This window comes from Thalassophryne amazonica, chromosome 22, assembly GCF_902500255.1.
Source record: "Thalassophryne amazonica chromosome 22, fThaAma1.1, whole genome shotgun sequence".
Classification (NCBI taxonomy): domain Eukaryota; kingdom Metazoa; phylum Chordata; class Actinopteri; order Batrachoidiformes; family Batrachoididae; genus Thalassophryne; species Thalassophryne amazonica.
Window position 1 is genome coordinate 1,327,507 of NC_047124.1, and position 27,914 is coordinate 1,355,420.

The 27,914-nt window shown below is 43.2% G+C and overlaps 1 protein-coding gene across 1 annotated transcript in view; it reads left to right on the forward strand.

Annotated features, from left to right (window-relative positions):
* dgki (diacylglycerol kinase, iota) overlaps nucleotides 1-27,914 on the forward strand; it is a 119,716-nt gene that overhangs the window by 84,153 nt on the left and 7,649 nt on the right. The window contains exons 15-33 of the mRNA XM_034163178.1: nucleotides 1,098-1,176; nucleotides 1,338-1,393; nucleotides 2,180-2,242; nucleotides 5,640-5,713; nucleotides 6,193-6,304; nucleotides 6,470-6,556; nucleotides 8,430-8,542; nucleotides 9,655-9,717; nucleotides 11,685-11,785; nucleotides 14,153-14,232; nucleotides 14,413-14,457; nucleotides 14,874-14,943; nucleotides 15,202-15,242; nucleotides 15,321-15,445; nucleotides 15,910-15,935; nucleotides 17,600-17,637; nucleotides 17,920-18,040; nucleotides 25,109-25,145; nucleotides 25,216-25,315. Of these exons, the coding sequence (XP_034019069.1) occupies nucleotides 1,098-1,176; nucleotides 1,338-1,393; nucleotides 2,180-2,242; nucleotides 5,640-5,713; nucleotides 6,193-6,304; nucleotides 6,470-6,556; nucleotides 8,430-8,542; nucleotides 9,655-9,717; nucleotides 11,685-11,785; nucleotides 14,153-14,232; nucleotides 14,413-14,457; nucleotides 14,874-14,943; nucleotides 15,202-15,242; nucleotides 15,321-15,445; nucleotides 15,910-15,935; nucleotides 17,600-17,637; nucleotides 17,920-18,040; nucleotides 25,109-25,145; nucleotides 25,216-25,315 (1,431 nt within the window). The remainder of the gene's footprint in view (nucleotides 1-1,097; nucleotides 1,177-1,337; nucleotides 1,394-2,179; nucleotides 2,243-5,639; nucleotides 5,714-6,192; nucleotides 6,305-6,469; nucleotides 6,557-8,429; nucleotides 8,543-9,654; nucleotides 9,718-11,684; nucleotides 11,786-14,152; nucleotides 14,233-14,412; nucleotides 14,458-14,873; nucleotides 14,944-15,201; nucleotides 15,243-15,320; nucleotides 15,446-15,909; nucleotides 15,936-17,599; nucleotides 17,638-17,919; nucleotides 18,041-25,108; nucleotides 25,146-25,215; nucleotides 25,316-27,914) is intronic.

Below are 27,914 nucleotides of genomic sequence, written 5' to 3' on the forward strand. Positions count from 1 at the left end.
TCTTCTCAGAAAATACATAAGTGTAAAAATTACAAACAAAAAAGATGTGCACAGATTGGATACGAGTCTGATATATTTTTCAGATGTATTGTCACAGTACATGAAAGTACTGTTCAGTACTATGAGCCCAGTACACCTACAGAACCCAAACTACACAAGTACTTGGGGTTCAACATGAATTAGAGCCTAAATGGACCCAAAAGACATAGGATGATTAAAGGTGATTCTAATCCAATTACATTTTTTTCTGCAAATCTGATTGGTTAATTGTGTGAGATTTCAGACCGTATAATATCAGGGTACCTGTGGCAAAATATGCGACCGTTTCACATTTGGATGTATTACTCCGTGCCCTGACCGGTGTTCTGACGAGATGTCATTCCTCTCCTCTGTGCAACTACACATGCGCAATATTGTCGGGACTCAGAATTGTCAATTTATGCGACGAGACGCACAATTCGACAGAACACCGGCTGTGCATGCTGCGAGCTGTTAGTGCTGTTAGCTGAGAGCGAGAGAAAGTCACGTACTGATGCTGCCACTGAAATGGATGAATTTAAGCTACCATATGAAGGTATTGATGTAGATTCTGCTATAGAATTACCGTTTCACGTTTGATGGATTACTTTGCACCCTGACTGCTGTTGGAGCGATGCTGCCTCAGCTTGACGGTAAGCCTCGCCGACCAAATTACCTATAGAAAAATAAACCGTGCAAATGATGGAATTGGATTAGAACGGGAATAACCCTGTTGTGTCTGATGATTCTGCAGAGGTTCAAGCTGTTATACAGTCACAAGTAGCCCTTTTACGGTTCTGCTAACACATCGCCATAAAACTCATTTTTACTGGCTCCGCTTTCGCGTCACCGGTAAAGCTCACTGTGTGACCGTACAACCAGCGTGAACGTCTGCAAATCATCAGACACAACAGGGTTGTTCCCTAATTAGCATGACCAAAATACAAATGCTGGGTTCCAGTCCGCTGTGATCCTGGGATCAGGGTGGACGTGTCAGAGCTGCTAGCTGTTTGTTCAGAGCCGTGTGTGCGTGTGTCTTGTGTGCGGCGTGCGCTCATGTGGGTGTTCTCTGTTTGAAGCTGCCTCTGAACGTCTTCAACAACTACTTCAGCCTGGGCTTTGATGCTCACGTCACTCTGGAGTTTCACGAGTCCAGAGGTCAGTAAAATATCTAATTATTTTAATAAACAGACAGACAGATATCTCTGATTTATTGTATATAGGAGAGTAAAATAAAGGACACACGTGTCCATGCACAGGTTTTCTGTCCCCGCTGCGGTGACTTTTTAATTCCACTCCCTCTGTACGATGTTTTTCAGAGGCCAACCCAGAAAAGTTCAACAGTCGCTTCCGCAACAAGATGTTCTATGCAGGAGTAAGTGTTCCACGCTCACACAAACCCACACACCCTAAAATGGGCCACTCGCCTCCACTTATGGTGTCCATCGGCTTTTTTTTCTGAAACCCAAAATGCCAGTAGCCATCTGAAGGTCAAAGGTCAACCACATGTGTTACTTTGGAGTGATGTTAAATGTCACTGGTTTTTATGTGAGAGCGCGGACACGAGTGCTGCCTAAACAGATCGGATCATCTTCTGTCCTCACGGGAAAGGTCAAAGGTCATATTCCACAAGGATGCTGAGCGACGGCGATCTGGACCGTCTGTCAGGTGAAATATGGAACCAGCTTCACCCTCCAGCTACGGCCTCGTGCATACGCCACCTTCAGCCAGTCATTATTTATGGCACTAACAAAATCAGTCACACATGTAAAGAAAGCATGACCACTGTGTCAACACGGGTCGTGACGCACACACGTGGACAGACGTCTCCATGCACATGGAAAGAAACTTCATATGACTCAGTCAAACGTTACATGAATTAGACTTCAGTTCATTACTTTGTAGCGTAGCACTTTCTCCTTCACTTGGCCTTTGAACCAGTCTGACATCATCATATCCAAATAATACGTTTATCGTTATGACATTTTGATCTCTGTGCACGATGTAAGGAAGAAATGATGGGTGGAGTCAGAGAGGAAGCATGTCAGGGAGTTATCTATTTTTAATAAGGAAATGTAATTAACTGTAATTCTGTTTGATTGTAACCTCTCTTTGTGTGTGTGTGTGTGTGTGTGTGTGCGCGCGCGCGTGTGTGTGGCAGGCTGCCTTCTCAGATTTCCTCCAGAGGAGCTCCAGGGATTTGTCGAAGCACGTCAGAGTTGTGGTGAGTGTTAACACGCTGCCTCTGTCTGGATCGCGTTCCACCAGCCTCCTGATTAAAAAGGACGTCCTTCACCACAGCAGTGTTTTCTTCTCATCACCAAGCTGCTGTTACTCCCCCTGACCTCTGACCTCTCAGTTGCAGCCATGAGGGCAGCTAACACAAAATTTACATTTATCAGTTACCCTTAACAACAATAATGCTTGTCAGTGGGATAACTTTATTAATGATGTTGTCATCAAAATGAAATCAAAATGAAATGTAATCTCATAATTTAGTCATTTTGTGGCCTGCAGCCTTGAAAGTCAGAAGTCAGAGTACATTATGGGCCCTATTTTGCTGATTGTTGGAAAAACCGAATGGCACGGAGGGAAAAATTCCACTCAGGCTACGATGGAGAATGGAGGTGGATCTATGTTTCTGCTGCCATGATGTAGGTTAGAGGTTTAAGCAGATGTGCCATAAGGTAAACTACTGCTGCTGGTTTCAAGCAAATACATTTATAGACCATAACAGCCATTCGAGATTCAGTTCTGGCTCCCATTACATGTTTTGTCTGGATTAACGTTAGCTAATCTGTTTAATGTAGAAGCCTTCTTATCTCAGATAGTGGTGAGTACTGGGAATGTCTCAGTTTGTCATTCTAGAGCTGCAGGCTGCAGCAGATAGCCAAGCTAACTGATATGCACAAAGTAGGGTTAGGATTGTTTTTGGTTAACTGTTGCTTAAACTCACTAATATCAACTAATCAGGGTGGCAGCTGTCCGTCCATTTAAACCAGAGTGTGCCAGGTGAAAGTGGCCACCAAAGCTCACTGAGGTGAAGCAATGAAGGGGTTTTGAATTTTTTTTTTTTTTTTTATGAATATTTACTCATGTTTTTTAATGGTTGACTTAAATTAACTTTCATTTTTGGTGTTGATAATGATTGTGATAGTGATTGGTGTCCCTATTATTTTCTGACTAAGCAGTTTCATTGTAAAACTCAAAGAACATGATCACAAATGAACACAACCCTGCAGACAGAATTTTTCACAAATACAACCGAAGCAGATGCTTCTTCATTCTCTCACTGTCTCTGTGAGCTTGTATGTTGTTTTGATATTACATGAAACTTGAAGTGAGTTTGTTTGCCACTTTCTTTCTTTTCCAAAGCTTTGGTCTGAATAACAAGTAGGGAAGTATTTTGGACATGTTCATTCCACAGTCTGGGAATCTTACCCCCTTCTGCTCTTTTCCTGTGGTTTGTGGAAGGGAAGTTGAGGCCACAGTCAGGGCCATGAAACCCTCCACCTGTGCTCTCGACCCCTTCCCAACATCCCTGATTAAGGCAGACATTCTCATTCCCCTGATCACTGGTATAATCAATCATTCTCTCCAATCCAGTCATGTTCCTCCCATCTTGAATTCTGCCATTATAAAAAACCCACTCTTGACCCGCAAGATCTGGCAAGTTACAGACCCATCTCCAATCTTCCCTTTTTGGCAAAAATTCTTGAAAAAACTGTTTTGGTCCATATTCAAGATCATTTACGTGAAAACGGTATTCTGGAAAAAGTCCAATCTGGTTTTCGTAGAGCTCATAGTACAGAGACAGCACTTGTCCTGGTCACAATTGACCTGCTGGTCACTTCTGACCATGGGTTTTCTTCTGTCCTCATTCTGCTTGACCTGTCGGCAGCCTTCGATACGGTGGATCATGTTATCCTGCTCCACTGTCTACAGCACCATGTAGGGCGCACTGGCACTGCCCTGGATTGGTTTCAGTCTTATCTGTTGGAGAGATAGGAATTAGACTCCATTGGGCATGCCAGATCATTGAGCCATCCTGTCTCTTGTGAGGTGCCTCAGGGAGCAGTCCTGGGAGCCCTTCTATTTAATCTGTATATGGTGCCATTTGGATGCATCATCAGCAGTTATGGGGTCTCATTTCATTGCTACGCTGATGATACTCAGTTGTATCTGAGGGTGAGTGGCAGTGTGGCTGAGACCCCATCTGCTTTTGCTCCATCTCCATTGCTCTCTGTTTCCTCTCCTTCTCTAGCTACCCCTCTTTCCACTTTCACAGCCTGTCTGGAGGAGATTAAGGCAAAATTTTCTCCATCCATTTCTCCAGTTCAAAAGCCGAAGCAATCCAAATTGGCACTGTCCATCAAATTCAACAACACAAAATCCTCAGAATTGCTTTTTCTGGTCAAAATATTGCTCTTTCCACTACTGTCACCAACACTGGTGTCATTTTTGATCCACAACTCACCATTGAATCCCATATAAAATACATTTGTAAAATTCATTTTTCCACCTTCGTAATATAGCTAAATGTAGGCCTACACTCTCACTTTCCGTTTTCGAAAAACTCATCCATGCCTTTGTCGCCTCCAGACTGGACGACTGCAACGCACTTCTCATTGGGACTCCTGTTAAGAACATACAAAGACTTCAGTATGTCCAGAACAGCACCGCCAGGGTCCTGATGAGAGTGCGTACGCATGAGCACATCACTACCATCCTCTGATCACTTCACTGGCTTCCCATTTCTGCCCGGATCACGTACAAAATTTCACTGCTTACTTTTCAATATTTATACGGTAACGCCCCATCATACCTCACAGAACTCCTCGCTGTCCTGCACGTTCTCTTTGCTCCTCCAACACCCACCTTCTTCTCACTCTTAAGACTCGATTTCGCACCATAGGAGGCCGTGCCTTTTTCCACACAGCCCCTCAACTGTGGAATGCCCTGCCTCCTCAACTGAGGGCGCCACAGAATGTGGAATCTTTTAAAACTTAAAACTTAAGCCTTAAAACTTTTCTTTTACCAGATGTTTTAATTGATTTTTGAATTTTTGTTTCCCCTGTTGTTTTAATGAATGTTTTAATAATCTGCCTAATTTTGTTTCTGTTTTTATCAATCTTTCCTTTTAATTACTGTAGCACTTTGAGATTTATTGTAAATGTAAAGTGCATTCAAAAATTTAATTTATTATTATTATGTTTTGAGAGTCACAACATCTGAGATTAGAGCTGGGAGCAAAGTCTGAACAGATGCAAAAACAAATTATGTGGTAGAAGTTTAAAAAAAAAAAAAAAAAAAACTATAGCCAGGAGAATTTAGCACAGATTCCCAGACTGTGGGCTGTGGCCCCCTGGTGAGCATTGAAGGTACTGCAGATGGACTGTGAGCGGTCATTAAAAATGCAGAAAAATGTCTTTGATTTTGTTGTAACAAAGTGTAAAAACACCCTTAAATTTCTTTTACATGTTATTCTTCATTTATCTGACCTCGTGTAATATAATAGAAATCTGGAAAGTCTTGTTTTGCTCAAAATTGTGATCGATGGTTTGAATTAGAAGGTGATGATTTGGTTCTTCTCACACGTTCTCTTTCTTTGTCACTGTCAGTGTGATGGTACAGATTTAACGCCTAAGATCCAGGAGCTGAAATTCCAGTGCATTGTCTTCTTAAACATTCCCAGGTTGGTGAACGTGCACGAACCTCGACGTCACTCAGGTGCAGTCTAGCAGTGCAAGAAAAAGAAAGAATAGTGTGAGGATGACTCTCCTGAAAATAAATAGAATCTACACGGTGTCACATGAAAACATCAAACATTTCATGTTATAATGTGATCTGTTCTGATTTGTTTCACTGCTTTACACAGTGTTTAACTTTAATTTGAGTTAGACTGATGCCCAGCTGCAACTGCAAACAATAAAATAAAAAAAAAGAAATGTAATTATTCAGTGTCTCAGTGGAGAGGTTCCCTGAACAACGAGCAACAAAAAAACTAAACGGTGCAATAAACAGTGACATGCATAAAAATAGTGACAATAAATAAATAATTGCACAGATGTGTACAGCTGTGTTTTAGTCTGACCCAGTGATCAGTTGCAAGAGTTAAAGTCAGAGTTCAAAATAAAGACTGTGCGTATTTCACATAACGACCTGTGTGTGTAGGTATTGTGCTGGCACCATGCCGTGGGGAAACACGGGTGACCACAGAGATTTTGAACCACAGCGCCACGATGACGGCTGCATCGAGGTTATCGGCTTCACCGTGGCCTCACTGGTGAGCAAAATGGACAAGAGGAGAAAATAGAGTTAAAAAAAAAACCACCAACTAATCAGCACTAAATCAATCAGTGCAATTAAGAAAACTAACAGACTGCAGCAGTAAGGGGGGGGCAGCTGGATCTGACTGAATCCTGCTGTAAATCTGTGTCCTGTCCACCAGGCGGCGCTGCAGGTAGGAGGTCATGGGGAAAGACTGCACCAGTGCAGAGAAGTCGTACTCACAACCTTCAAGACTGTACCTGTTCAGGTGAATCTGCACGCTCAGACACACACACACACACACACACACACACACACACACACACACACACACACACACACACACACACACAGACAGACAGACAGACAGACAGACAGACAGACAGACACAGACAGACCGACCCACTCCCCCCCCCCCCCCCAAAAAAAAATCACAGACAATAACAAATAAAGACACATCATATTTATTTCATAATTGTTATACTGATTGAGTGAAGAATGTTTGTGGGTTCAAAGAGAATAACTGTAACATATAAAGTTTAACTTTTTGTACAAACATTTGTAAACTGATGGAATTTCAAATAATTCAAATAGTTAATTTTCAGCATGAAATAAATAATACAGTCCTTCTCTAATCTTTCTTTGTAGGTTGTATTTTTATTATTATTTTCATTATTTAAAATAATATTCCTCCCTTTTGTCTGGCTCCACCCAAAAATGCGCTGGTTGCTTTTCCAGGCCAGACCAAAGATTTTCACCAAGTGTCCTGAAATGCTGAACATCAGATTTTGAGTAAATCAGTCAACTAGCTATAAACCAAACACATTGGAAAAAGAACAGAAACCACAGCCTTCCCAGACAGCAAGTAGATCCGGGCTGGATGTAGTCCAACATCTGGTACCAATCCTTAAACCAGATCCGGTCCAGACAGTTTTTGCACCCTGGCCCAGATCCGGCACGGCTCCGCTTTACAGTTCTGGAACAGATCCGGACCAGATCTGAACTGGATCCGCAAAACACCAACCATTTACAGACCATATCTGGCACGGATCTGGGGCAGATGTGGTCTGCATCACAGCACCGTGGCAGGAACATGGGGCATAACGATAAGCAATTTTATCTGCACTCGGTAGAAACTATCCATTAGTGGTTGTAAACTCTGTACTCTGTAATCGTGATCGTCAGTGAGGCTTTTTTTAAATGCTTATTGCAAAGCGGTTTGTTTCTTTACGACAATCAAGTTTTATATGTCCAGGGACACTGATCTGTGTGTTATAGATACAAATCACTTTCCTCGGATCCACGGAACTTACCCCTGTAAAACTTGTTCCTGCCACGGTGCTGTGATGCGGTCCACATCTGCCCCAGATCTGTGCCAGATATGGTCTGTAAGCGGTTGGTCTTTTGCACATCCAGTTCAGATCTGGTCCGGATCTGTTCCAGAACTGTAAAGTGGAGCCGTGCTGGATCTGGGCCATGATCTTTATTGTATTTATTAATAATTTTAAGTGTAAAAAATGCAAAATGAGTTTTCAGACTTGTTTTGTTGGTCTCTGTTACAGCCACAGTTCAGATATTCATCACAAACTTTTCTTCACGTTACATTATTTTATGGAAGTTAAAATGTCATGAACACAAATGTCATTAATCTCGTTAGTAGAGTGCAGCATCGTCGATATACAGTGACGCAAAAGGGAGCCAAAAATTGCCTTTGTGCTTAGCTTTGGTAGAATCTGATTTTGCTCAAACATTGGAGGTACTTTGGACCTATAAATGAGAAGAAGCAAGTTGATTTCAGTTAGGTTGGGGTCAGTGGTTAAGGTCAGAGGTCAAGGTCAAATTTCCAGTCCTGTGCCAATATGCAGACAAATGTCTGATTTTATGGAAATGAATTCAGTGAACTTAACTGCTTACAAGCTTATGTAATATTTTCCCACCATGTCTGCTACTTTGAAATGTGGGCGTGGTTTCCAGCCCCACCTACTCACAAAGATGCACAAATAACGTGTGTGTGTGTGTGTGTTACAAATCCCCACTGCGACCCCAGACGTAATGCCAAAGATTGACAGCTCTGTGTGTGTGTGTGTGTGTGTGTGTGTGTGTGTGTGTGTGTGTGTGTGTGTGTGTGTGTCTGCACACAGGTGGACGGGGAGCCGTGTCGCCTTGCTCCCTCCACTCTCCGTATCTCTCTGCGGAATCAGGCCAACATGGTCCAGAAGAGCAAGAGGCGCACGTCCGTCCCCCTGCTCAATGAGTGAGTCACACATGCACTCAGACACCGGAATCAGGCCAGCGTGCTTTAAAATGTCCTGGCATTCACACCGCGGGACTCATGCAGTCTGTTTAGCTGGGGCTGACATTCAGTGTCCTAAATGTCCCGCGTCTGTCTGCAGCCCAAAGCTTTAAAGGAAGACGTGTGTGCAGTCTAAATGAGTGCATTAGTGCACAGGTGTAATTACGCGGCTGCATGTGCACTGTGCTCCAGCTCAGAAGGACATCTGCAGATGTGCGTCCTCTAACGGCTGTCTGCTGTCCACGTCCCTCTCTTTGGCTCTACTCTCAGCGAGTTGTCCACGTGAAAATCGCACATAAGACAAAGTGACATATTTCTGAAGTCTGCACGATGAACTGCCGTCACTGTGCGTCTACTTACCTTTCGGCTTTTCTTCATCTGTCCCTCTTCTTCTTTTTGTCTCGTATCCTCCCTGCCTCCTTTTCATTGTTTTTTCCTGACTCCTCCTTTCTGTCCTCTCCTCTTTTTCTTTCCTCCTATCGCTTCATTCTTTTTTTACCTTCTCTTTCTTTTCTACCTTTTTTTCTGGCTTTGTCCCCTTCTTTCCTCACGTGTCCTTCCATTCTTCCGTTATTTTTCTCCTATCGTTCATCCTCCTAACATTTTTAATCTCTTTTCTGATTTTTGTCCTTTCTTTTCTTCCATCCTCCATTTGTTTCCTCTCCTCTATTTCTTTTCTCTTATTCTTCCGTCTTTTTTCCTCTCCTCATTGCTGCACCTCTCCTTTTTGTTTGTTCTCCTGTACCCTTTCCTCTTTTCCTTATTTCTCCTCTTTTTCACTGCTTCCTCTTTGCCTCTTCCCTTCTCTATTTCCTCCATTTCTCCTTTCCTATCATTTCTCACCTCATTGTTTCATCTTTCCTTATCATTTAATCTCCTTCCTCACCATTTTATCTTGTCTCCTTATTTCTCATCCTTTCTCACTCCCTCCTCTCTCTCCTCTCCTTTGTTCTGTCTTCTTCCTTTTCTCCCTTTTTACCTCTCCTTTCACCTCTCCTTGCCTCTTTTACACTCCTCCCTCACCCTGCTCTCTCCTCTCTCGTGCACGTGTGGGTGTGCGTGTGCGGACATAGTATTCAGAAGGTGTGTGCAGCTGATCTGCGCCGCCTCTCTGCTCCCCCCGACTCCTTCTCTGTGTAAGTACCTCAGCCCTCTGTCACTCTGTGTGTGTGTGTGTGTGTGTGTGTGTGTGTGTGTGTGTGTGTGTGTGTGTGTGTGTGTGTGTGTGTGTGTGTGTGTGTGTGTGTGTGTGTGTGTGAAACCCGGCGTTGTGTTCACTGTGACAGAGAGCGTGTGGCTGCATGTGTCCTCTCGTGTCCTCACTGTAGCTCCTTTTCTGTACCTTAAACTGAAGTCTGTCTTCTCCTCGGCTCTCACCCGACATCCACATAGAAACCACTGTGATTGTTCTGCTTTGATTGTGATGAAAAATAAATATGAATTACTTTAATCTGATGTCCTTTAATATCGTTTGCAGGTAAGACTTTAAGGACAGAGATGGTGTAAAAAAGAGAGTTGAGAAAACTTAAAAACTTAAAGCATCTGGACGCTCAGACATTGTGAATTTAATCAGTTTACGAATGTTAGAAACCAGCTTAAATTTAAGACTTTGCTTTGAGTGAACCTTTGAACATAAATTAATATATCTTTAAGTTGAGAAACTTAAAAAGTGCTGTGCAGCTTCTTGCTTTTTATGCATTCATACCGGGCGCGACACGAGCGACTGCAGCGACAGGTTGCCATGTAATCCCTATGGAACGATGCGTTTTGGCGCCAAGTCATGCAGCGCGACGCAATGGACGCGAATGAAGCGACGCGAATGAAGCTATTTTGAGCGATTGGCGCGATATTGCGTTGCGTCGCGTCATGTCGTGTTGCCCTCCTCCCCAAGTTGAAAAATCTGAACTTTTTCATCTCTTCGCGCCACGATGACCAATCAGGGACTGGTCATCTCAATATGTAGTGACGTGGAGATGTCTGGAGTTTGACTGAAGATGTGAACATGTCCTGTCTCTGGTAGCAGCCTGTGAGCAGGAATTATGTCTCTTTTGTCCTTTATTTCACAATTATGTCAGAGTTTTTGGAGCGAGCAGCAGCACCACAGCAGGGGGAGCGGAGTTTCTTTTTATTTTTATTTTACGTGCGTGCGCGAGGGAATCGTCCATTGAGATTATTTTACTTATTAACTACACAGATGTATAATAAAGCAAATGGTGACTGGTTTCTAAACACAATTATGACAGAGTTTTTGGAGCGAGCAGCAGCCCTGCAGCAGGCAGCAGAGTTTCTTTCTTTTTTTTTTTTTTTTTTTATTGTTTACATGTGCGTGTGTGAACGGGACAGTTGGTCCTCAAACTGGGTCCTGCAGAGGAGGAAGGACCACTGAAAGCAGCCGTCATCCAGACGCAGCTCCTGCAGCAAATAATGATACTCCCTGTATTGAGAGCTTTTCGCAACAACTCACTCCGTGTGATCAGGTCCGTCATGTTAACTTGACTGACATCCGGAGCCGGCGAGCGGAATGGAAGCTCCTCCTATTTGATGATGCACCGGGGCGAATTTTCACAGCAAAAGCAGAGCGACACACCGGGCGAAGGAGGCGCATCCGTTGCCACGCGACCCCCGCAAATTTGTAGCGTCTGATCGCGCCCGGTGTGAACGCGGCAGGTTTTCTTAGCTTTCTCTTTTTACTGTGTAGATGATGCTGCCTGGAGTTATTTTAATTTATCATCACAAACACATTTTGACAGCTTCATTCTCACTAAACTGAAATTATATTATATATAATATAAAGTAAAAGGCATTTGAGAAAGTTTTATTCATTTGACTTTTTCCACTTATTCATTTATCAGAAACATCATTAAAGTTTTTTTTTAACTTGAGCTCTGACAGTAAACGTGCAGACTTGTGTTGACATCAGTGACACAGCACACAGAAAGATGAGGAATTAAAAGATAAATTTGTTGATGAAGCAGTAATTCTGTCTGTAACGTGCATGTGCATGTGTGTGTGTGTGTGTGTCTGTCTGTAGCAGTTTGCATCTGTGGAAAGACCGAACCTGTGTGTCTGCTTTGCACGATCTCATGTGTGTGTGTTTTTGCAGCCCTCACGCGGTTCCAGATCGCTTGCGTCTCCGAGTGAATCGGATCAGCCTCCAGGAGTACGACAGACTGCAGTACGACAAAGAGCGACTACGGGATATCTGTAAGGCTCCGCATGCACTCCACAAAACTCAGAAACACGTCAAACCACTTACACATCTATTCCAGGTTGCATTAAAGCTACAGTATGTAAGATTTGGTGACATTTAATGGTATAAACAGAATATAGCATTCATAACCATTTGTTTCTACTACTATAAGCAGCAGGTTCTTCATTGTGTCCTGCAGCAGCCTGTATTCATCAAAAGCTCTTCTCTATTGTATAATTATTTTCTCTCAAAAATTCTTGAAAGGGTAGTTGTAAAACAGCTAACTGATCATCTGCAGAGGAATGGTCTATTTGAAGAGTTTCAGTCAGGTTTTAGAATTCATCATAGTACAGAAACAGCATTAGTGAAGGTTACAAATGATCTTCTTATGGCCTCGGACAGTGGACTCATCTCTGTGCTTGTTCTGTTAGACCTCAGTGCTGCTTTTGATACTGTTGACCATAAAATTTTATTACAGAGATTAGAGCATGCCATAGGTATTAAAGGCACTGCGCTGCGGTGGTTTGAATCATATTTATCTAATAGATTACAATTTGTTCATGTAAATGGGGAATCTTCTTCACAGACTAAAGTTAATCAAGGTTCTGTGCTAGGACCAATTTTATTCACTTTATACATGCTTCCCTTAGGCAGTATTATTAGACGGCATTGCTTAAATTTTCATTGTTACGCAGATGATACCCAGTTTTATCTATCCATGAAGCCAGAGGACACACACCAATTAGCTAAACTGCAGGATTGTCTTACAGACATAAAGACAAGGATGACCTCTAATTTCCTGCTTTTAAACTCAGATAAAACTGAAGTTATTGTACTTGGCCCCACAAATCTTAGAAACATGGTGTCTAACCAGATCCTTACTCTGGATGGCATTACCCTGACCTCTAGTAATACTGTGAGAAATCGTGGAGTCATTTTTGATCAGGATATGTCATTCAAAGCGCATATTAAACAAATATGTAGGACTGCTTTTTTGCATTTACGCAATATCTCTAAAATCAGAAAGGTCTTGTCTCAGAGTGATGCTGAAAAACTAATTCATGCATTTATTTCCTCTAGGCTGGACTATTGTAATTCATTATTATCAGGTTGTCCTAAAAGTTCCCTGAAAAGCCTTCAGTTAATTCAAAATGCTGCAGCTAGAGTACTGACGGGGACTAGAAGGAGAGAGCATATCTCACCCATATTGGCCTCTCTTCATTGGCTTCCTGTTAATTCTAGAATAGAATTTAAAATTCTTCGTCTTACTTATAAGGTTTTGAATAATCAGGTCCCATCTTATCTTAGGGACCTCGTGGTACCATATCACCCCAATAGAGCGCTTCGCTCTCAGACTGCAGGCTTACTTGTAGTTCCTAGGGTTTGTAAGAGTAGAATGGGAGGCAGAGCCTTCAGCTTTCAGGCTCCTCTCCTGTGGATCCTTTTTGCTAAAGCTTATAGTTAGGGCTGGATCAGGTGACCCTGAACCATCCCTTAGTTATGCTGCTATAGACTTAGACTGCTGGGGGGTTCCCATGATGCACTGTTTCTTTCTCTTTTTGCTCCGTATGCATCACTCTGCATTTAATCATTAGTGATTGATCTCTGCTCCCCTCTACAGCATGTCTTTTTCCTAGTTCTCTCCCTCAGCCCCAACCAGTCCCAGCAGAAGACTGCCCCTCCCTGAGCCTGGTTCTGCTGGAGGTTTCTTCCTGTTAAAAGGGAGTTTTTCCTTCCCACTGTCGCCAAGTGCTTGCTCACAGGGGGTCATTTTGACCGTTGGGGTTTTACATAATTATTATATGGCCTTGCCTTACAATATAAAGTGCCTTGGGGCAACTGTTTGTTGTGATTTGGCGCTATATAAAAAAAAATTGATTGATTGAATTGATTGATTATGCAACAATGAATCAATGCTTTTTTTTTTTTAACCAGCTTAGAATGAATTTTTCACAGCTACACAGGAGTGGGACCCCTTATGGACGCCACCATGTATACACCGTCTACTGGTTGCTAGCGTAGGCTAACAGTTTTGAGAACCTTCGTGTTGGTGGGATGGAGGATTGTACATGTTGTTTATCACAAGAGAAGACAACCGAGCGTGAATCCACATAACCAACAAACTGAAAACATGATGGAAAACAAAATCCTGACTGGTGATGGCAGAATGCAGTCTGCAACCTCACCACTAGATGACACTAAACACTACAAACTGTAGCTTTAAGCCACAAATCAGACTTGAGTCACAATGATGGGCTGAGCCACCGTGCTTACTGAGTTATTAAACCACATTTACTGGAACATTTCGGATGAACATCTTGAACTCATCGACTGGGGGGAAAAGAGACCGTTGTGTGTGTGTGTGTGTGTGTGTCTTGCAGCAGTCCCAGTAGGCATTGTGGTTGTGAGGGGGGACTGTGACCTGGAGACATCCAGACTCTACATCGACAGATTGCAAGAGGCGAGTGTTTCAGCGTTACCGTCATTCTTACACTTGTCATTATCGTCGCTCTGATTTCTTCCTGTCGTTTTCTAACGTGTGACTGTCTGCTGCTCTGATTCATTTATAAATCTGCTCGTTAGCATCGTGTGTTTCTTCACAGCTGTGTGTTAACTTTCACCCGTCTGCTGTGCTTGTTAGGATTTACACCAGGCGCCATCTACTGGCCACAGAGTGCACTATCAGGTATATGATTTTTGGGTGTCTTTCTGCAGCAAAACCAGCTGCTCCTCACTAATTTGGATTTATAGCACATAAAATTATTAGCATGATTGATTTTTCGTCAGAGTTGTCCTCCATTGTTTGAAGAAAACTAGAAAAACTGCACACGTGTATCAATGATCACCTTTTAAAAGGAAACACAAACTGCAGACAAAACACAGTTTTAGAGTTTGGCACCCTCTAACAATAATGTAGAGCACGATAGACTAACTAGACTGCAAAGTGTCTCATTGCTCTTATTGTCTGTGTTGTTTTAAAAACGCTTTACTTCTTGGCTTTTCCTCATTAGCTCTAGTTTCCTTTCTGTCCCCACGTTCTATTTAATTTATTCAGGAAGTGATGCTGAAGGTGACGAGGTGACGATGCGTTTGTGTCTGCAGGATGAAAGTCGAGGGTTTCCCAGGACTAGTTCCGGCTGCAGACTGTCTGTCAACTGGAGTTTCTTAGACTGTGAGTGACTAAAACCCGGACAGATGAAGAACAAAGTGCATGAAAACATCAAGACATAAGTAACAGGGATCAACACTTACTGTTTCTGTCACCTGCAAAAAGTCATTTTCTGCAGATTCCCACATTTTGGTCCTCTGTGACTTAAATCTGTAGTATTTCTGTCAGACTGTTCGAGGTGTCGGGGGGAACATTCCACCAACAATAAAAAAAAATTGGTCCTTAAAGCTGATATCATTGACATGCTTGTCTGCTCTGCAGCGACCTCAGCTGACCGCTTCTACCGCATCGACAAGGCTCAGGTACAAGCTCGCGGGTTTTATTAAAGCACGATGCAGTGCTTCAGGTTTTATTTTAGTCTGTACTGTCTGTGTTTGCAGGAACACCTTCACTTTGTGACTGAAATCTGTCAGGATGAGGTGTTTATCTTGGACCACGAGGGACCAACGGCGAGCAAGGGTTCATCCACGGGGATGCCTGACCTTGTCAGTGAACCTTCGGCTGGGTATGATCATTTATGGATGTCATTTTATTTTACTTTATTTGATTTTGCAGTACCGAGCACCCACATTTGGTACATGTAAAACATTGTGTGTTTTTGGCTTCACTTTCTTTTGATTTTTCTTTTGAACCCTTGTTCGCCACATGTGGCGGATGGGTTTGTCAAGTTTCAAATCTTGCCTGCATTTGTGCCTTTTCAATGTTTTTTTTTTTTTTTATGTTTGTGTTTTATTTCCCTTGCTTTTGTGTTGTGCAGCATCTGGTCTTGTGTGCACTGTGGTGGTTTCACTTGTCTTGTTCACACACCTGTGTCCTGTTTTGTAATCATGCACCTGCTTCATGTTGTCTCTCAGTCACCATTTATTTGTTTCACTTTAATCTTGTTGTATTGCTGTGTCCTGCATATTGGATCGTTATCCTCTGAAGGTGTAACAAGCTGTTAATTTTTTCTTTTATTTCTGTTTGCAGTACTCCTTTGAAACCCGATGAACAAGGTAAAACAACACACACTTAGACACAGACGTACCTGTTTGAAAGGTTTAATAGAAAGTTAACATTAATTGCACTTAAAGTCTTATTGTATCTGTTGGATTCTTTAGAGATGCAGTTTAGGGAGTTCAGTAACTTAGGAAAACTATAAGGTCATTAACGTCCATGGCCCAAAGTGCCAATATCGTCATCTTAAAAATTCTGCAGAGTTATTGGTGGAGGTAATAAAATGTGGCCTACTTACATTTTCAGAAAGGTAATGATCATGTCTTTGTAAATAAGATGCACTTTGATGGATTAAATGTGTAGAATTGTTTCTGGTTGATGTCTCCCATCCAGGAATGGGTGTTAAATATTTGGAATACCTCCACACGTTCTGATATCAACTTGACCAGTTAGACCGGATTTTGTAGCTTAAGTTTTCAGGAGTAACAACAATGTCCTGTAGGTTTCACACCACCACTAGGCGGCACCAAAGATCGACATAAGAATTTGGAATATGATGTTTAGATGTTCTATGATGAAATATCGGAGATGGTCCAGCTCTATTTATTAAAAGTGTGAGTGTGAGTTTATTTAGTAAGTTCAGTGTAAGTACATAATATAATTGTAAGTATGTTAAAAATACATGGGTGTCACAAGCAATTGAAAACACCTATTTCCATTGTGGTCCATTTAAAAATCAAATGACAAAATAGAAGTAATAATATTATTATAATAATAATAATAATAGTGTGTATATGATAACAAGAACCTAAACAATTTCTAAACACAGGTTCTGAAAACATTCTGGACTCACACGTCATTCCAACTCATTGAAACTTTGTTTAATTTATTACCACCCTTGAAAAATGTCCACTACCTATTTTTTATAAACACGACCCAATCTAGAGCCCGTGGATCCCCACGGACAACACGCTAGTTATTTATTTTGAAGAAGACAAGGTAACGGTACCCGTGGGGATGAAGTCAGGGCTCTGGCCATCGGACATTTGATGCCCAGTTACCAACAGGGGCACGAAGTCACCAGCAAGTCACTTTCAAGTCATGAATCTGCAAGTCTCAAGTCAAGTCTGAAATCATAATGTCCACCATTTGTTTGCAAGCTGACTTGAGACTTGCAGATTCATGACTTGAGAGTGACTTGCTGGTGACTTTGTCCCACCTCTGCCAGTTACCTTGACGTTCATTCAAATGACTGACCTCTAGCTGACCTTGCCAGGTTTGACCCTCGACCCCAGTGATCGACTTTGGTCAAATTTGAACTCGCCTGGGCAGTTTCAGAACCCAACTACACGTGTGACACGTTTGGTGGTTTTTGGTGTTAAATATTTCTGGAGTCACATTGAAACAAATGCCAGAGTGTAAAATGTCGGAGAGTCAAACGGAAGTTTAAAAACGAATCACATCCTCTGCAAAACAACAACAAAAACACCTTTAAGATGCACAAAAAAAACATATTTATCATTAGTGTCGAACGTAGACGGTTAAAGGAGACTCTGTAATACACTCATAGATCCAGGAAAATAAAAACAGATCCCTCAACTTTTTTCAGAGACGGTCGTCGGTCGGCTGCTGTTAAAAAAAGGAAACCGGAAGCTGAGACGTGTTGGTAAAGATCTGACTTTGTGTTTGTTGCTTTCTCTCCTGATTTGTGTCTAATTTACAGCTTTACTGACAGCTGCCACATCTGGAGATCTTTCTGTGGTAATGTTGACAACACACACACACACACACACACACACACACACACCGTTTACGGATGTGTTGTTGCAGTAACAGACTGTTCCTGGTATATGTTTTTTTTGTTTTTTTTTTCCCACTGCAGTAGTAATCTGGTTATTTATAGGAACATAAAGGGACTAAAAGCTGCACCGCACTTCTGTCTGCACTCGTTCTTCTTGTTCCTGTTGTGATGTTCATGAGTAATAACTTGCTGTGAACTGTTTTTTACTTTTCTTTCTGTCCTTCTCCGTGGCCGCCCTGCAGCTGTCCGAGTGCATTCGCCGTGGCAGCAGCTTGCTGGTTCGAGACCCTGGAGGTTGTTCAGCGTTACACATAGCTGCACAGAACGGACACACACACCTGGTCAGCTACATCCTGCAGCAGGGTGAGCGTGTGCAGAACAGCCGCGTCTCCTCAACACTTCTGCAGCCTCATGGGGATTTTATCAAGTTTTCTCAAAAATGACACAAAATCCTGCAGAATGAAACAGAATCAAGTTCAAGAAAATCCACTGAACTTGTTCTTACTATTCATTAAGTGCAGCAAAAACTTTTCTTTGCTTTTCGTACTTTTCAGTACAAACAAAAATTGAGTAATTTCACTTTATTTTCCAACAAATTATTGGAAATCGCAGTTTCTCCTTTTAGTAAATGACATCATTTGGAATGTGTATTTCTGCCTGATGATTATTATTTCAGAAGATAGAACCCAACATTTCTACAATTACACTGGAGGCAAAGACATTGGTAATCACAATCTTATTATTATTATACATTTTTCCACATCACCTGTTGACATTTCAGGGTTTGAACAGTTTTCAAATATTGGCCTCAACCACAGTTAAATGTGCAAAGATGCTATAATGCACACTGTAAAACCTGATAAATGAGTCACTTTCAAACATTTTAAGACATCTGATCACCTCAAACCCTTTAAAATTTAACTTCAAACAGTCACACATCAGTAATTATTTTAAGTAAAATACGTTTGGCACCAAGGTGCTTCTGGCGGACTGTGAGGCACCTCAGGAGGAGGAGCGGAAAACGGGAGAACCATCCAAGCTGTCTACAGTAAGGATGGGACTCTGTTGACCTCAACTGAAGATGTAATCCGGTGCTGAAAGGAACAATTTAAGGAACTCCTGCATCAGACTGGAGCGCCCTCTATAGTCGGGGCAGAGCTGTAAGCTGATGGAGGATTTTCATCAATTTCCCTGGTGGAAGTCACAAAGGTAGTCAAACAACTCAGCAGTAGCAAGACCCCGGGAGTTGATGAGATCCGTCTAGAAATGCTGATGGCTCTGGGTGTGGAGGATTGTCTTGGATGAGACGTCTCTTCAGCATTGCATTGAGGTCTGGGACAGTCCCTAAGGAGGGGCAAACTGGGGTGGTGGTCCCCATATTTACCAGAGAGTGTGTGCCAACTACAGGGGCATCACACTACTCAGCCTCCCTGGGAAAGTCTAATCCAGGGTGCTGGAACGGAGGGTTCAGCTGATAGTCGAACCTCTGATTGAAGAGGAACAAAGTGGGTTCCATCCTGGTCATGGAACAACTGACCAGCTCTTCACTCTCACAAGGATCCTGGAGGGTGCCTGGGAGTATGCCCACCCAGTCTATATGTGTTTTGTGGAGTTGGAGAAGGCGTATGATCGGGTACCCCGGCAGATACTATGGGAGGTGCTGTGGGAGTATGGAGTGAGGGGGTCCCTTCTCAGGGCCATCCAATCTCTGTATTCGCAAAGCGAGAGCTGTGTTCAGCTGCTTGGCAGTAAGTCGGACTCGTTTCTGGTGGAGGTTGGTCTCCTCCAGGGCTGCACCTTGTCACCAATCCTGTTTGTGATATTCATGGACTGGATATTGAGGCGTAGTTGGGGGAGGATGGTTTCCAGTTTGGTGGGCTCAGGGTCTCATCACTGCTTTTTGCAGATGATGTGGTCCTGTTGACTTCATCAGCCTGTGACCTCCAACACTCACTGGATCAGTTCACAGCCGAGTGTGAAGCGGCTGGGATGAGGATCTGCACCTCTAAATTTGACGCCATGGTTCTCACCAGGAAACCAATGGATTGCCTACTCTGGGTAGGGAATGAGGTCTTGCCCCAAGTGAAGAAGTTCAAGTACCTCAGGGTCTTGCTCACAAGCGAGAGGACAATGGAGCGTGAGATTGGACGGACAATCGGTGCAACAGGGGCGGTATTGCATCCGCTCTACCGTACTGTTGTGACTAAAAGGGAGCTGAGCCAAAAGGCGAAGCTCTCGATCTACTGGTCAATCTTCGTTCCTACTCTCAATCAATCAATCAATCAATTTTTTTATATAGCTCCAAATCACAACAAACAGTTGCCCCAAGGCGCTTTATATTGTAAGGCAAGGCCATACAATAATTATGTAAAACCCCAACGGTCAAAATGACCCCCTGTGAGCAAGCACTTGGCTACAGTGGGAAGGAAAAACTCCCTTTTAACAGGAAGAAACCTCCAGCAGAACCAGGCTCAGGGAGGGGCAGTCTTCTGCTGGGACTGGTTGGGGCTGAGGGAGAGAACTAGGAAAAAGACATGCTGTGGAGGGGAGCAGAGATCGATCACTAATGATTAAATGCAGAGTGGTGCATACAGAGCAAAAAGAGAAAGAAACAGTGCATCATGGGAACCCCCCAGCAGTCTAAGTCTATAGCAGCATAACTAAGGGATGGTTCAGGGTCACCTGATCCAGCCCTAACTATAAGCTTTAGCAAAAAGGAAAGTTTTAAGCCTAATCTTAAAAGTAGAGAGGGTGTCTGTCTCCCTGATCTGAATTGGGAGCTGGTTCCACAGGAGAGGAGCCTGAAAGCTGAAGGCTCTGCCTCCCATTCTACTCTTACAAACCCTAGGCAGTCTGAGAGCGAAGCGCTCTATTGGGGTGATATGGTACTACGAGGTCCCTAAGATAAGATGGGACCTGATTATTCAAAACCTTATAAGTAAGAAGAAGAATTTTAAATTCTATTCTAGAATTAACAGGAAGCCAATGAAGAGAGGCCAATATGGGTGAGATATGCTCTCTCCTTCTAGTCCCCGTCAGTACTCTAGCTGCAGCATTTTGAATTAACTGAAGGCTTTTTAGGGAACTTTTAGGACAACCTGATAATAATGAATTACAATAGTCCAGCCTAGAGGAAATAAATGCATGAATTAGTTTTTCAGCATCACTCTGAGACAAGACCTTTCTGATTTTAGAGATATTGCGTAAATGCAAAAAAGCAGTCCTACATATTTGTTTAATATGCGCTTTGAATGACATATCCTGATCAAAAATGACTCCAAGATTTCTCACAGTATTACTAGAGGTCAGGGTAATGCCATCCAGAGTAAGGATCTGGTTAGACACCATGTTTCTAAGATTTGTGGGGCCAAGTACAATAACTTCAGTTTTATCTGAGTTTAAAAGCAGGAAATTAGAGGTCATCCATGTCTTTATGTCTGTAAGACAATCCTGCAGTTTAGCTAATTGGTGTGTGTCCTCTGGCTTCATGGATAGATAAAGCTGGGTATCATCTGCGTAACAATGAAAATTTAAGCAATACCGTCTAATAATACTACCTAAGGGAAGCATGTATAAAGTGAATAAAATTGGTCCTAGCACAGAACCTTGTGGAACTCCATAATTAACTTTAGTCTGTGAAGAAGATTCCCCATTTACATGAACAAATTGTAATCTATTAGACAAATATGATTCAAACCACCGCAGCGCAGTGCCTTTAATGCCTATGGCATGCTCTAATCTCTGTAATAAAATTTTATGGTCAACAGTATCAAAAGCAGCACTGAGGTCTAACAGAACAAGCACAGAGATGAGTCCACTGTCCGAGGCCATAAGAAGATCATTTGTAACCTTCACTAATGCTGTTTCTGTACTATGATGAATTCTAAAACCTGACTGAAACTCTTCAAATAGACCATTCCTCTGCAGATGATCAGTTAGCTGTTTTACAACTACCCTTTCAAGAATTTTTGAGAGAAAAGGAAGGTTGGAGATTGGCCTATAATTAGCTAAGATAGCTGCGTCAAGTGATGGCTTTTTAAGTAATGGTTTAATTACTGCCACCTTAAAAGCCTGTGGTACATAGCCAACTAACAAAGATAGATTGATCATATTTAAGATCGAAGCATTAAATAATGGTAGGGCTTCCTTGAGCAGCCTGGTAGGAATGGGGTCTAATAAACATGTTGATGGTTTGGATGAAGTAACTAATGAAAATAACTCAGACAGAACAATCGGAGAGAAAGAGTCTAACCAAATACCGGCATCACTGAAAGCAGCCAAAGATAACGATACGTCTTTGGGATGGTTATGAGTAATTTTTTCTCTAATAGTTAAAATTTTGTTAGCAAAGAAAGTCGTGAAGTCATTACTAGTTAAAGTTAAAGGAATACTCAGCTCAATAGAGCTCTGACTCTTTGTCAGCCTGGCTACAGTGCTGAAAAGAAACCTGGGGTTGTTCTTATTTTCTTCAATTAGTGATGAGTAGAAAGATGTCCTAGCTTTACGGAGGGCTTTTTTATAGAGCAACAGACTCTTTTTCCAGGCTAAGTGAAGATCTTCTAAATTAGTGAGACGCCATTTCCTCTCCAACTTACGGGTTATCTGCTTTAAGCTACGAGTTTGTGAGTTATACCACGGAGTCAGGCACTTCTGATTTAAAGCTCTCTTTTTCAGAGGAGCTACAGCATCCAAAGTTGTCTTCAATGAGGATGTAAAACTATTGACGAGATACTCTATCTCACTTACAGAGTTTAGGTAGCTACTCTGCACTGTGTTGGTATATGGCATTAGAGAACATAAAGAAGTAATCATAACCTTAAACCTAGTTACAGCGCTTTCTGAAAGACTTCTAGTGTAATGAAACTTATTCCCCACTGCTGGGTAGTCCATCAGAGTAAATGTAAATGTTATTAAGAAATGATCAGACAGAAGGGAGTTTTCAGGGAATACTGTTAAGTTTTCAATTTCCATACCATAAGTCAGAACAAGATCTAAGATATGATTAAAGTGGTGGGTGGACTCATTTACTTTTTGAGCAAAGCCAATAGAGTCTAATAATAGATTAAATGCAGTGTTGAGGCTGTCATTCTCAGCATCTGTGTGGATGTTAAAATCGCCCACTATAATTATCTTATCTGAGCTAAGCACTAAGTCAGACAAAAGGTCTGAAAATTCACAGAGAAACTCACAGTAACGACCAGGTGGACGATAGATAATAACAAATAAAACTGGTTTTTGGGACTTCCAATTTGGATGGACAAGACTAAGAGTCAAGCTTTCAAATGAATTAAAGCTCTGTCTGGGTTTTTGATTAATTAATAAGCTGGAATGGAAGATTGCTGCTAATCCTCCGCCTCGGCCCGTGCTACGAGCATTCTGACAGTTAGTGTGACTCGGGGGTGTTGACTCATTTAAACTAACATATTCATCCTGCTGTAACCAGGTTTCTGTAAGGCAGAATAAATCAATATGTTGATCAATTATTATATCATTTACCAACAGGGACTTAGAAGAGAGAGACCTAATGTTTAATAGACCACATTTAACTGTTTTAGTCTGTGGTGCAGTTGAAGGTGCTATATTATTTTTTCTTTTTGAATTTTTATGCTTAAATAGATTTTTGCTGGTTATTGGTGGTCTGGGAGCAGGCACCGTCTCTACGGGGATGGGGTAATGAGGGGATGGCAGGGGGAGAGAAGCTGCAGAGAGGTGTGTAAGACTACAGCTCTGCTTCCTGGTCCCAACCCTGGATAGTCACGGTTTGGAGGATTTAAGAAAATTGGCCAGATTTCTAGAAATGAGAGCTGCTCCATCCAAAGTGGGATGGATGCCGTCTCTCCTAACAAGACCAGGTTTTCCCCAGAAGCTTTGCCAATTATCTATGAAGCCCACCTCATTTTTGGACACCGCTCAGACAGCCAGCAATTCAAGGAGAACATGCGGCTAAACATGTCACTCCCGGTCTGATTGGAGAGGGGCCCAGAGAAAACTACAGAGTCCGACATTGTTTTTGCAAAGTTACACACTGATTCAATGTTAATTTTAGTGACCTCCGATTGGCGTAACTGGGTGTCATTACTGCCGACGTGAATTACAATCTTACCAAATTTACGCTTAGCCTTAGCCAGCAGTTTCAAATTTCCTTCAATATCGCCTGCTCTGGCCCCCGGAAGACAATTGACTATGGTTGCTGGTGTCGCTAACTTCACATTTCTCAAAACAGAGTCGCCAATAACCAGAGTTTGATCCTCGACGGGTGTGTCGTCGAGTGGGGAAAAACGGTTAGAAATGTGAACGGGTTGGCGGTGTACACGGGGCTTCTGTTTAGGGCTACGCTTCCTCCTCACAGTCACCCAGTCGGCCTGCTTTCCCGGCTGCTCGGGATCTGCCAGAGGGAAACTAACGGCGGCTAAGCTACCTTGGTCCGCACCGACTACAGGGGCCTGGCTAGCTGTAGAATTTTCCACGGTGCGGAGCCGAGTCTCCAATTCGCCCAGCCTGGCCTCCAAAGCTACGAATAAGCTACACTTATTACAAGTACCGTTACTGCTAAAGGAGGCCGAGGAATAACTAAACATTTCACACCCAGAGCAGAAAAGTGTGGGAGAGACAGGAGAAGCCGCCATGCTAAATCGGCTAAGAGCTAGTAGCTACGCTAAGCTAGCGGATTCCTAAAAACACGCAAAGTGAATAATGTGTAAATAATTTAGAGGTGATTCAGCAGAAGGAGTGCTTTAGTTAAGGCACGTAAAGATTACACTGGGAAACAAATCGTAATCTAGATAACTAGATCAATCTAACTGCGCAGATTAAACAACTAACAGATACAGAAAAACACTGCTGTGCTCCGGAACAGGAAGTGATACAATACCGCAGTGATCTTTATTATTATTATTATTATTATTATTATAATACCCATTAATTACATCAGCTCAGTGAAAATGTTAAGTGATCCACCGACTGTCTGGTGTCAGAACATCGTGTTCTACAGTCTGAACCACCGTTCCAACACCGTGTGCTTACTGTACAAAAATATATATTATGGTAATAATAAATGAATCAACAAAACAACATTTCATGACTTGGTTGATCACGAAACAGAAGGTCACTGGATCCATATTTGACTGCTTCTGGGTGTCGTGATGCTAAAAACTTTCACACTGAAAAATTGTTGGACTAAATTTAAAAAGTGCTTCAATCGTCACTCAGATTATTTGGGTTTTTCCAGATCAAAAGCATCGTTTTATCTGTGACAACTTAAATTAGACAAACTTCATTTATTTTAAGCATTTTTTTCAGGTTTTCTTTTTTTCATGATGTTGATCTAACTTAAATTACACATATATTTGAGTTAAACGTAATGAGTTTTACAGGTTAAGTTTAAATGTGTTCCAGCTTGTCCAAATCCTCCAACTTGTTCTTTGCTTCCAGGCTCCAAAGTGCTTCTGGACTTAACGGACAGAGAGAAGTATGTTGTTTTTACTTTAGTTAAAAACGCTGTATGTTACATGACTGAATGAACATCTCCTGTGGCCTAGAGGAGAAACGGCGTTACACAAAGCGGCCTCGGAGAAGCAGCATGAAGTTTGTCGGCTGCTGGTGGAGGCCGGAGCGTCGCTGCAGAAGACCAATTTCCAGGTGAGCATACCAACACAACACCAAGACAGCATCAATACAGCACCAACACAGCACCAGCACAGCACCAACACAGCACTAGCACAGCATCAGTACAGCACCAACACAGCATCAATACAGCATCAACACAGCACCAACACAGCACCAGCACAGCATCAGTACAGCACCAACACAGCATCAATACAGCATCAACACAGCATCAACACAGCATCAATACAGCACCAACACAGCACCAGCACAGCATCAGTACAGCACCAACACAGCATCAACACAGCACCAACACAGCACCAATACAGCACCAACACAGCATCAGTACAGCACCAACACAGCATCAGTACAGCACCAACACAGCATCAGTACAGCACCAACACAGCACCAATACAGCACCAACACAGCATCAATAGAGCACCAACACAGCATCAATAGAGCACCAACACAGCACCAATACAGCACCAACACAGCATCAGTACAGCACCAACACAGCATCAGTACAGCACCAACACAGCACCAGCACAGCACCAACACGGCACCAACACGGCACCAACACAGCACCAACACGGCACCAACACGGCATCAACACGGCACCAGCACGGCACCAACACAGCAACAACACAGCACCAACACAGCATCAATACAGCATCAGTACAGCACCAACACAGCATCAATACAGCATCAATACAGCACCAACACAGCATCAATACAGCATCAATACAGCACCAACACAGCATCAACACAGCATCAATACAGCACCAACACAGCATCAGTACGGCACCAACACGGCACCAGCACGGCACCAACACGGCACCAACACAGCATCAATACAGCATCAGTACAGCACCAATACAGCACCAACACAGCATCAGTACAGCACCAACACAGCATCAATACAGCACCAACACAGCACCAACACAGCATCTATACAGCACCAACACAGCATCAGTACGGCACCAACACGGCACCAGCACGGCACCAACACAGCACCAACACAGCATCAATACAGCATCAGTACAGCACCAACACAGCACCAATACAGCACCAACACAGCATCAGTACAGCACCAACACAGCATCAGTACAGCACCAACACAGCATCAATACAGCACCAACACAGCATCAATACAGCATCAATACAGCACCAACACAGCACCAATACAGCACCAACACAGCATCAGTACAGCACCAACACAGCACCAACACAGCACCAGCACAGCACCAACACAGCATCAGTACAGCACCAACACGGCACCAACACAGCACCAGCACAGCACCAACACAGCATCAGTACAGCACCAACACAGCACCAACACCGCACCAACACAGCACCAGCACAGCACCAACACAGCATCAGTACAGCACCAACACGGCACCAACACAGCACCAACACAGCACCAGCACAGCACCAACACAGCATCAGTACAGCACCAACACGGCACCAACACAGCATCAATACAGCACCAACACAGCACCAACACAGCATCAATACAGCATCAATACAGCACCAACACAGCACCAACACAGCATCAATACAGCACCAACACAGCACCAATACAGCACCAACACAGCACCAACACAGCACCAGCACAGCACCAACACAGCATCAGTACAGCACCAACACGGCACCAGCACAGCACCAACACAGCACCAACACAGCACCAACACAGCATCAATACAGCATCAACACAGCATCAATACAGCATCAATACAGCATCAACACAGCATCAATACAGCATCAATACAGCACCAACACAGCATCAGTACAGCACCAACACAGCATCAGTACAGCACCAACACAGCATCAATACAGCACCAACACGGCACCAACACAGCACATCACAGCAGCAAACACAGCATTCAATACAGCAGCAAGTCACAGCACCAACACAGCACCAAGCACAGCATCAATACAGCACCAAGCACAGCAACCAGCATCACACAGCATCAGTACAGCACCAACACAGCATCAGACAGCACCACACACAGCATCAGTACAGCAACCAAACCCAGCACCAGCACAGTACAGCACCAACACAGCACAGCACAGCACACACAGCACCAGACAGCCCAACACAGTCAGCAACACACAGCACATACAGCACAACACAGCACCAGCACAGCAACACAGCACCAACACGCACCAGCACAGCATCAAACAGCACCAACACAGCATCAGTACAGCAACAACACAGCATCAGTACAGCACAACACAGCACCACACAGCACCAACAGCACCAGCACAGCATCAGTACAGCACCACACAGCATCAGTACAGCACCACACAGCACAGACAGCACCAGCACAGCACAGACACAGCACCAACACGCACCACACACACAGCACCACACAGCATCAGTACACCAACAACAGCACAGCACCAACACAGCACCAGCACAGCACCAACACAGCATCAGTACAGCACCAACACAGCACCAGCACAGCACCAACACAGCACCAGCACAGCATCAGTACAGCACCAGCACAGCATCAGTACAGCACCAACACAGCATCAACACAGCATCAGTACAGCACCAACACAGCACCAACACAGCACCAGCACAGCACCAACACAGCACCAGCACAGCACCAACACAGCACCAGCACAGCAT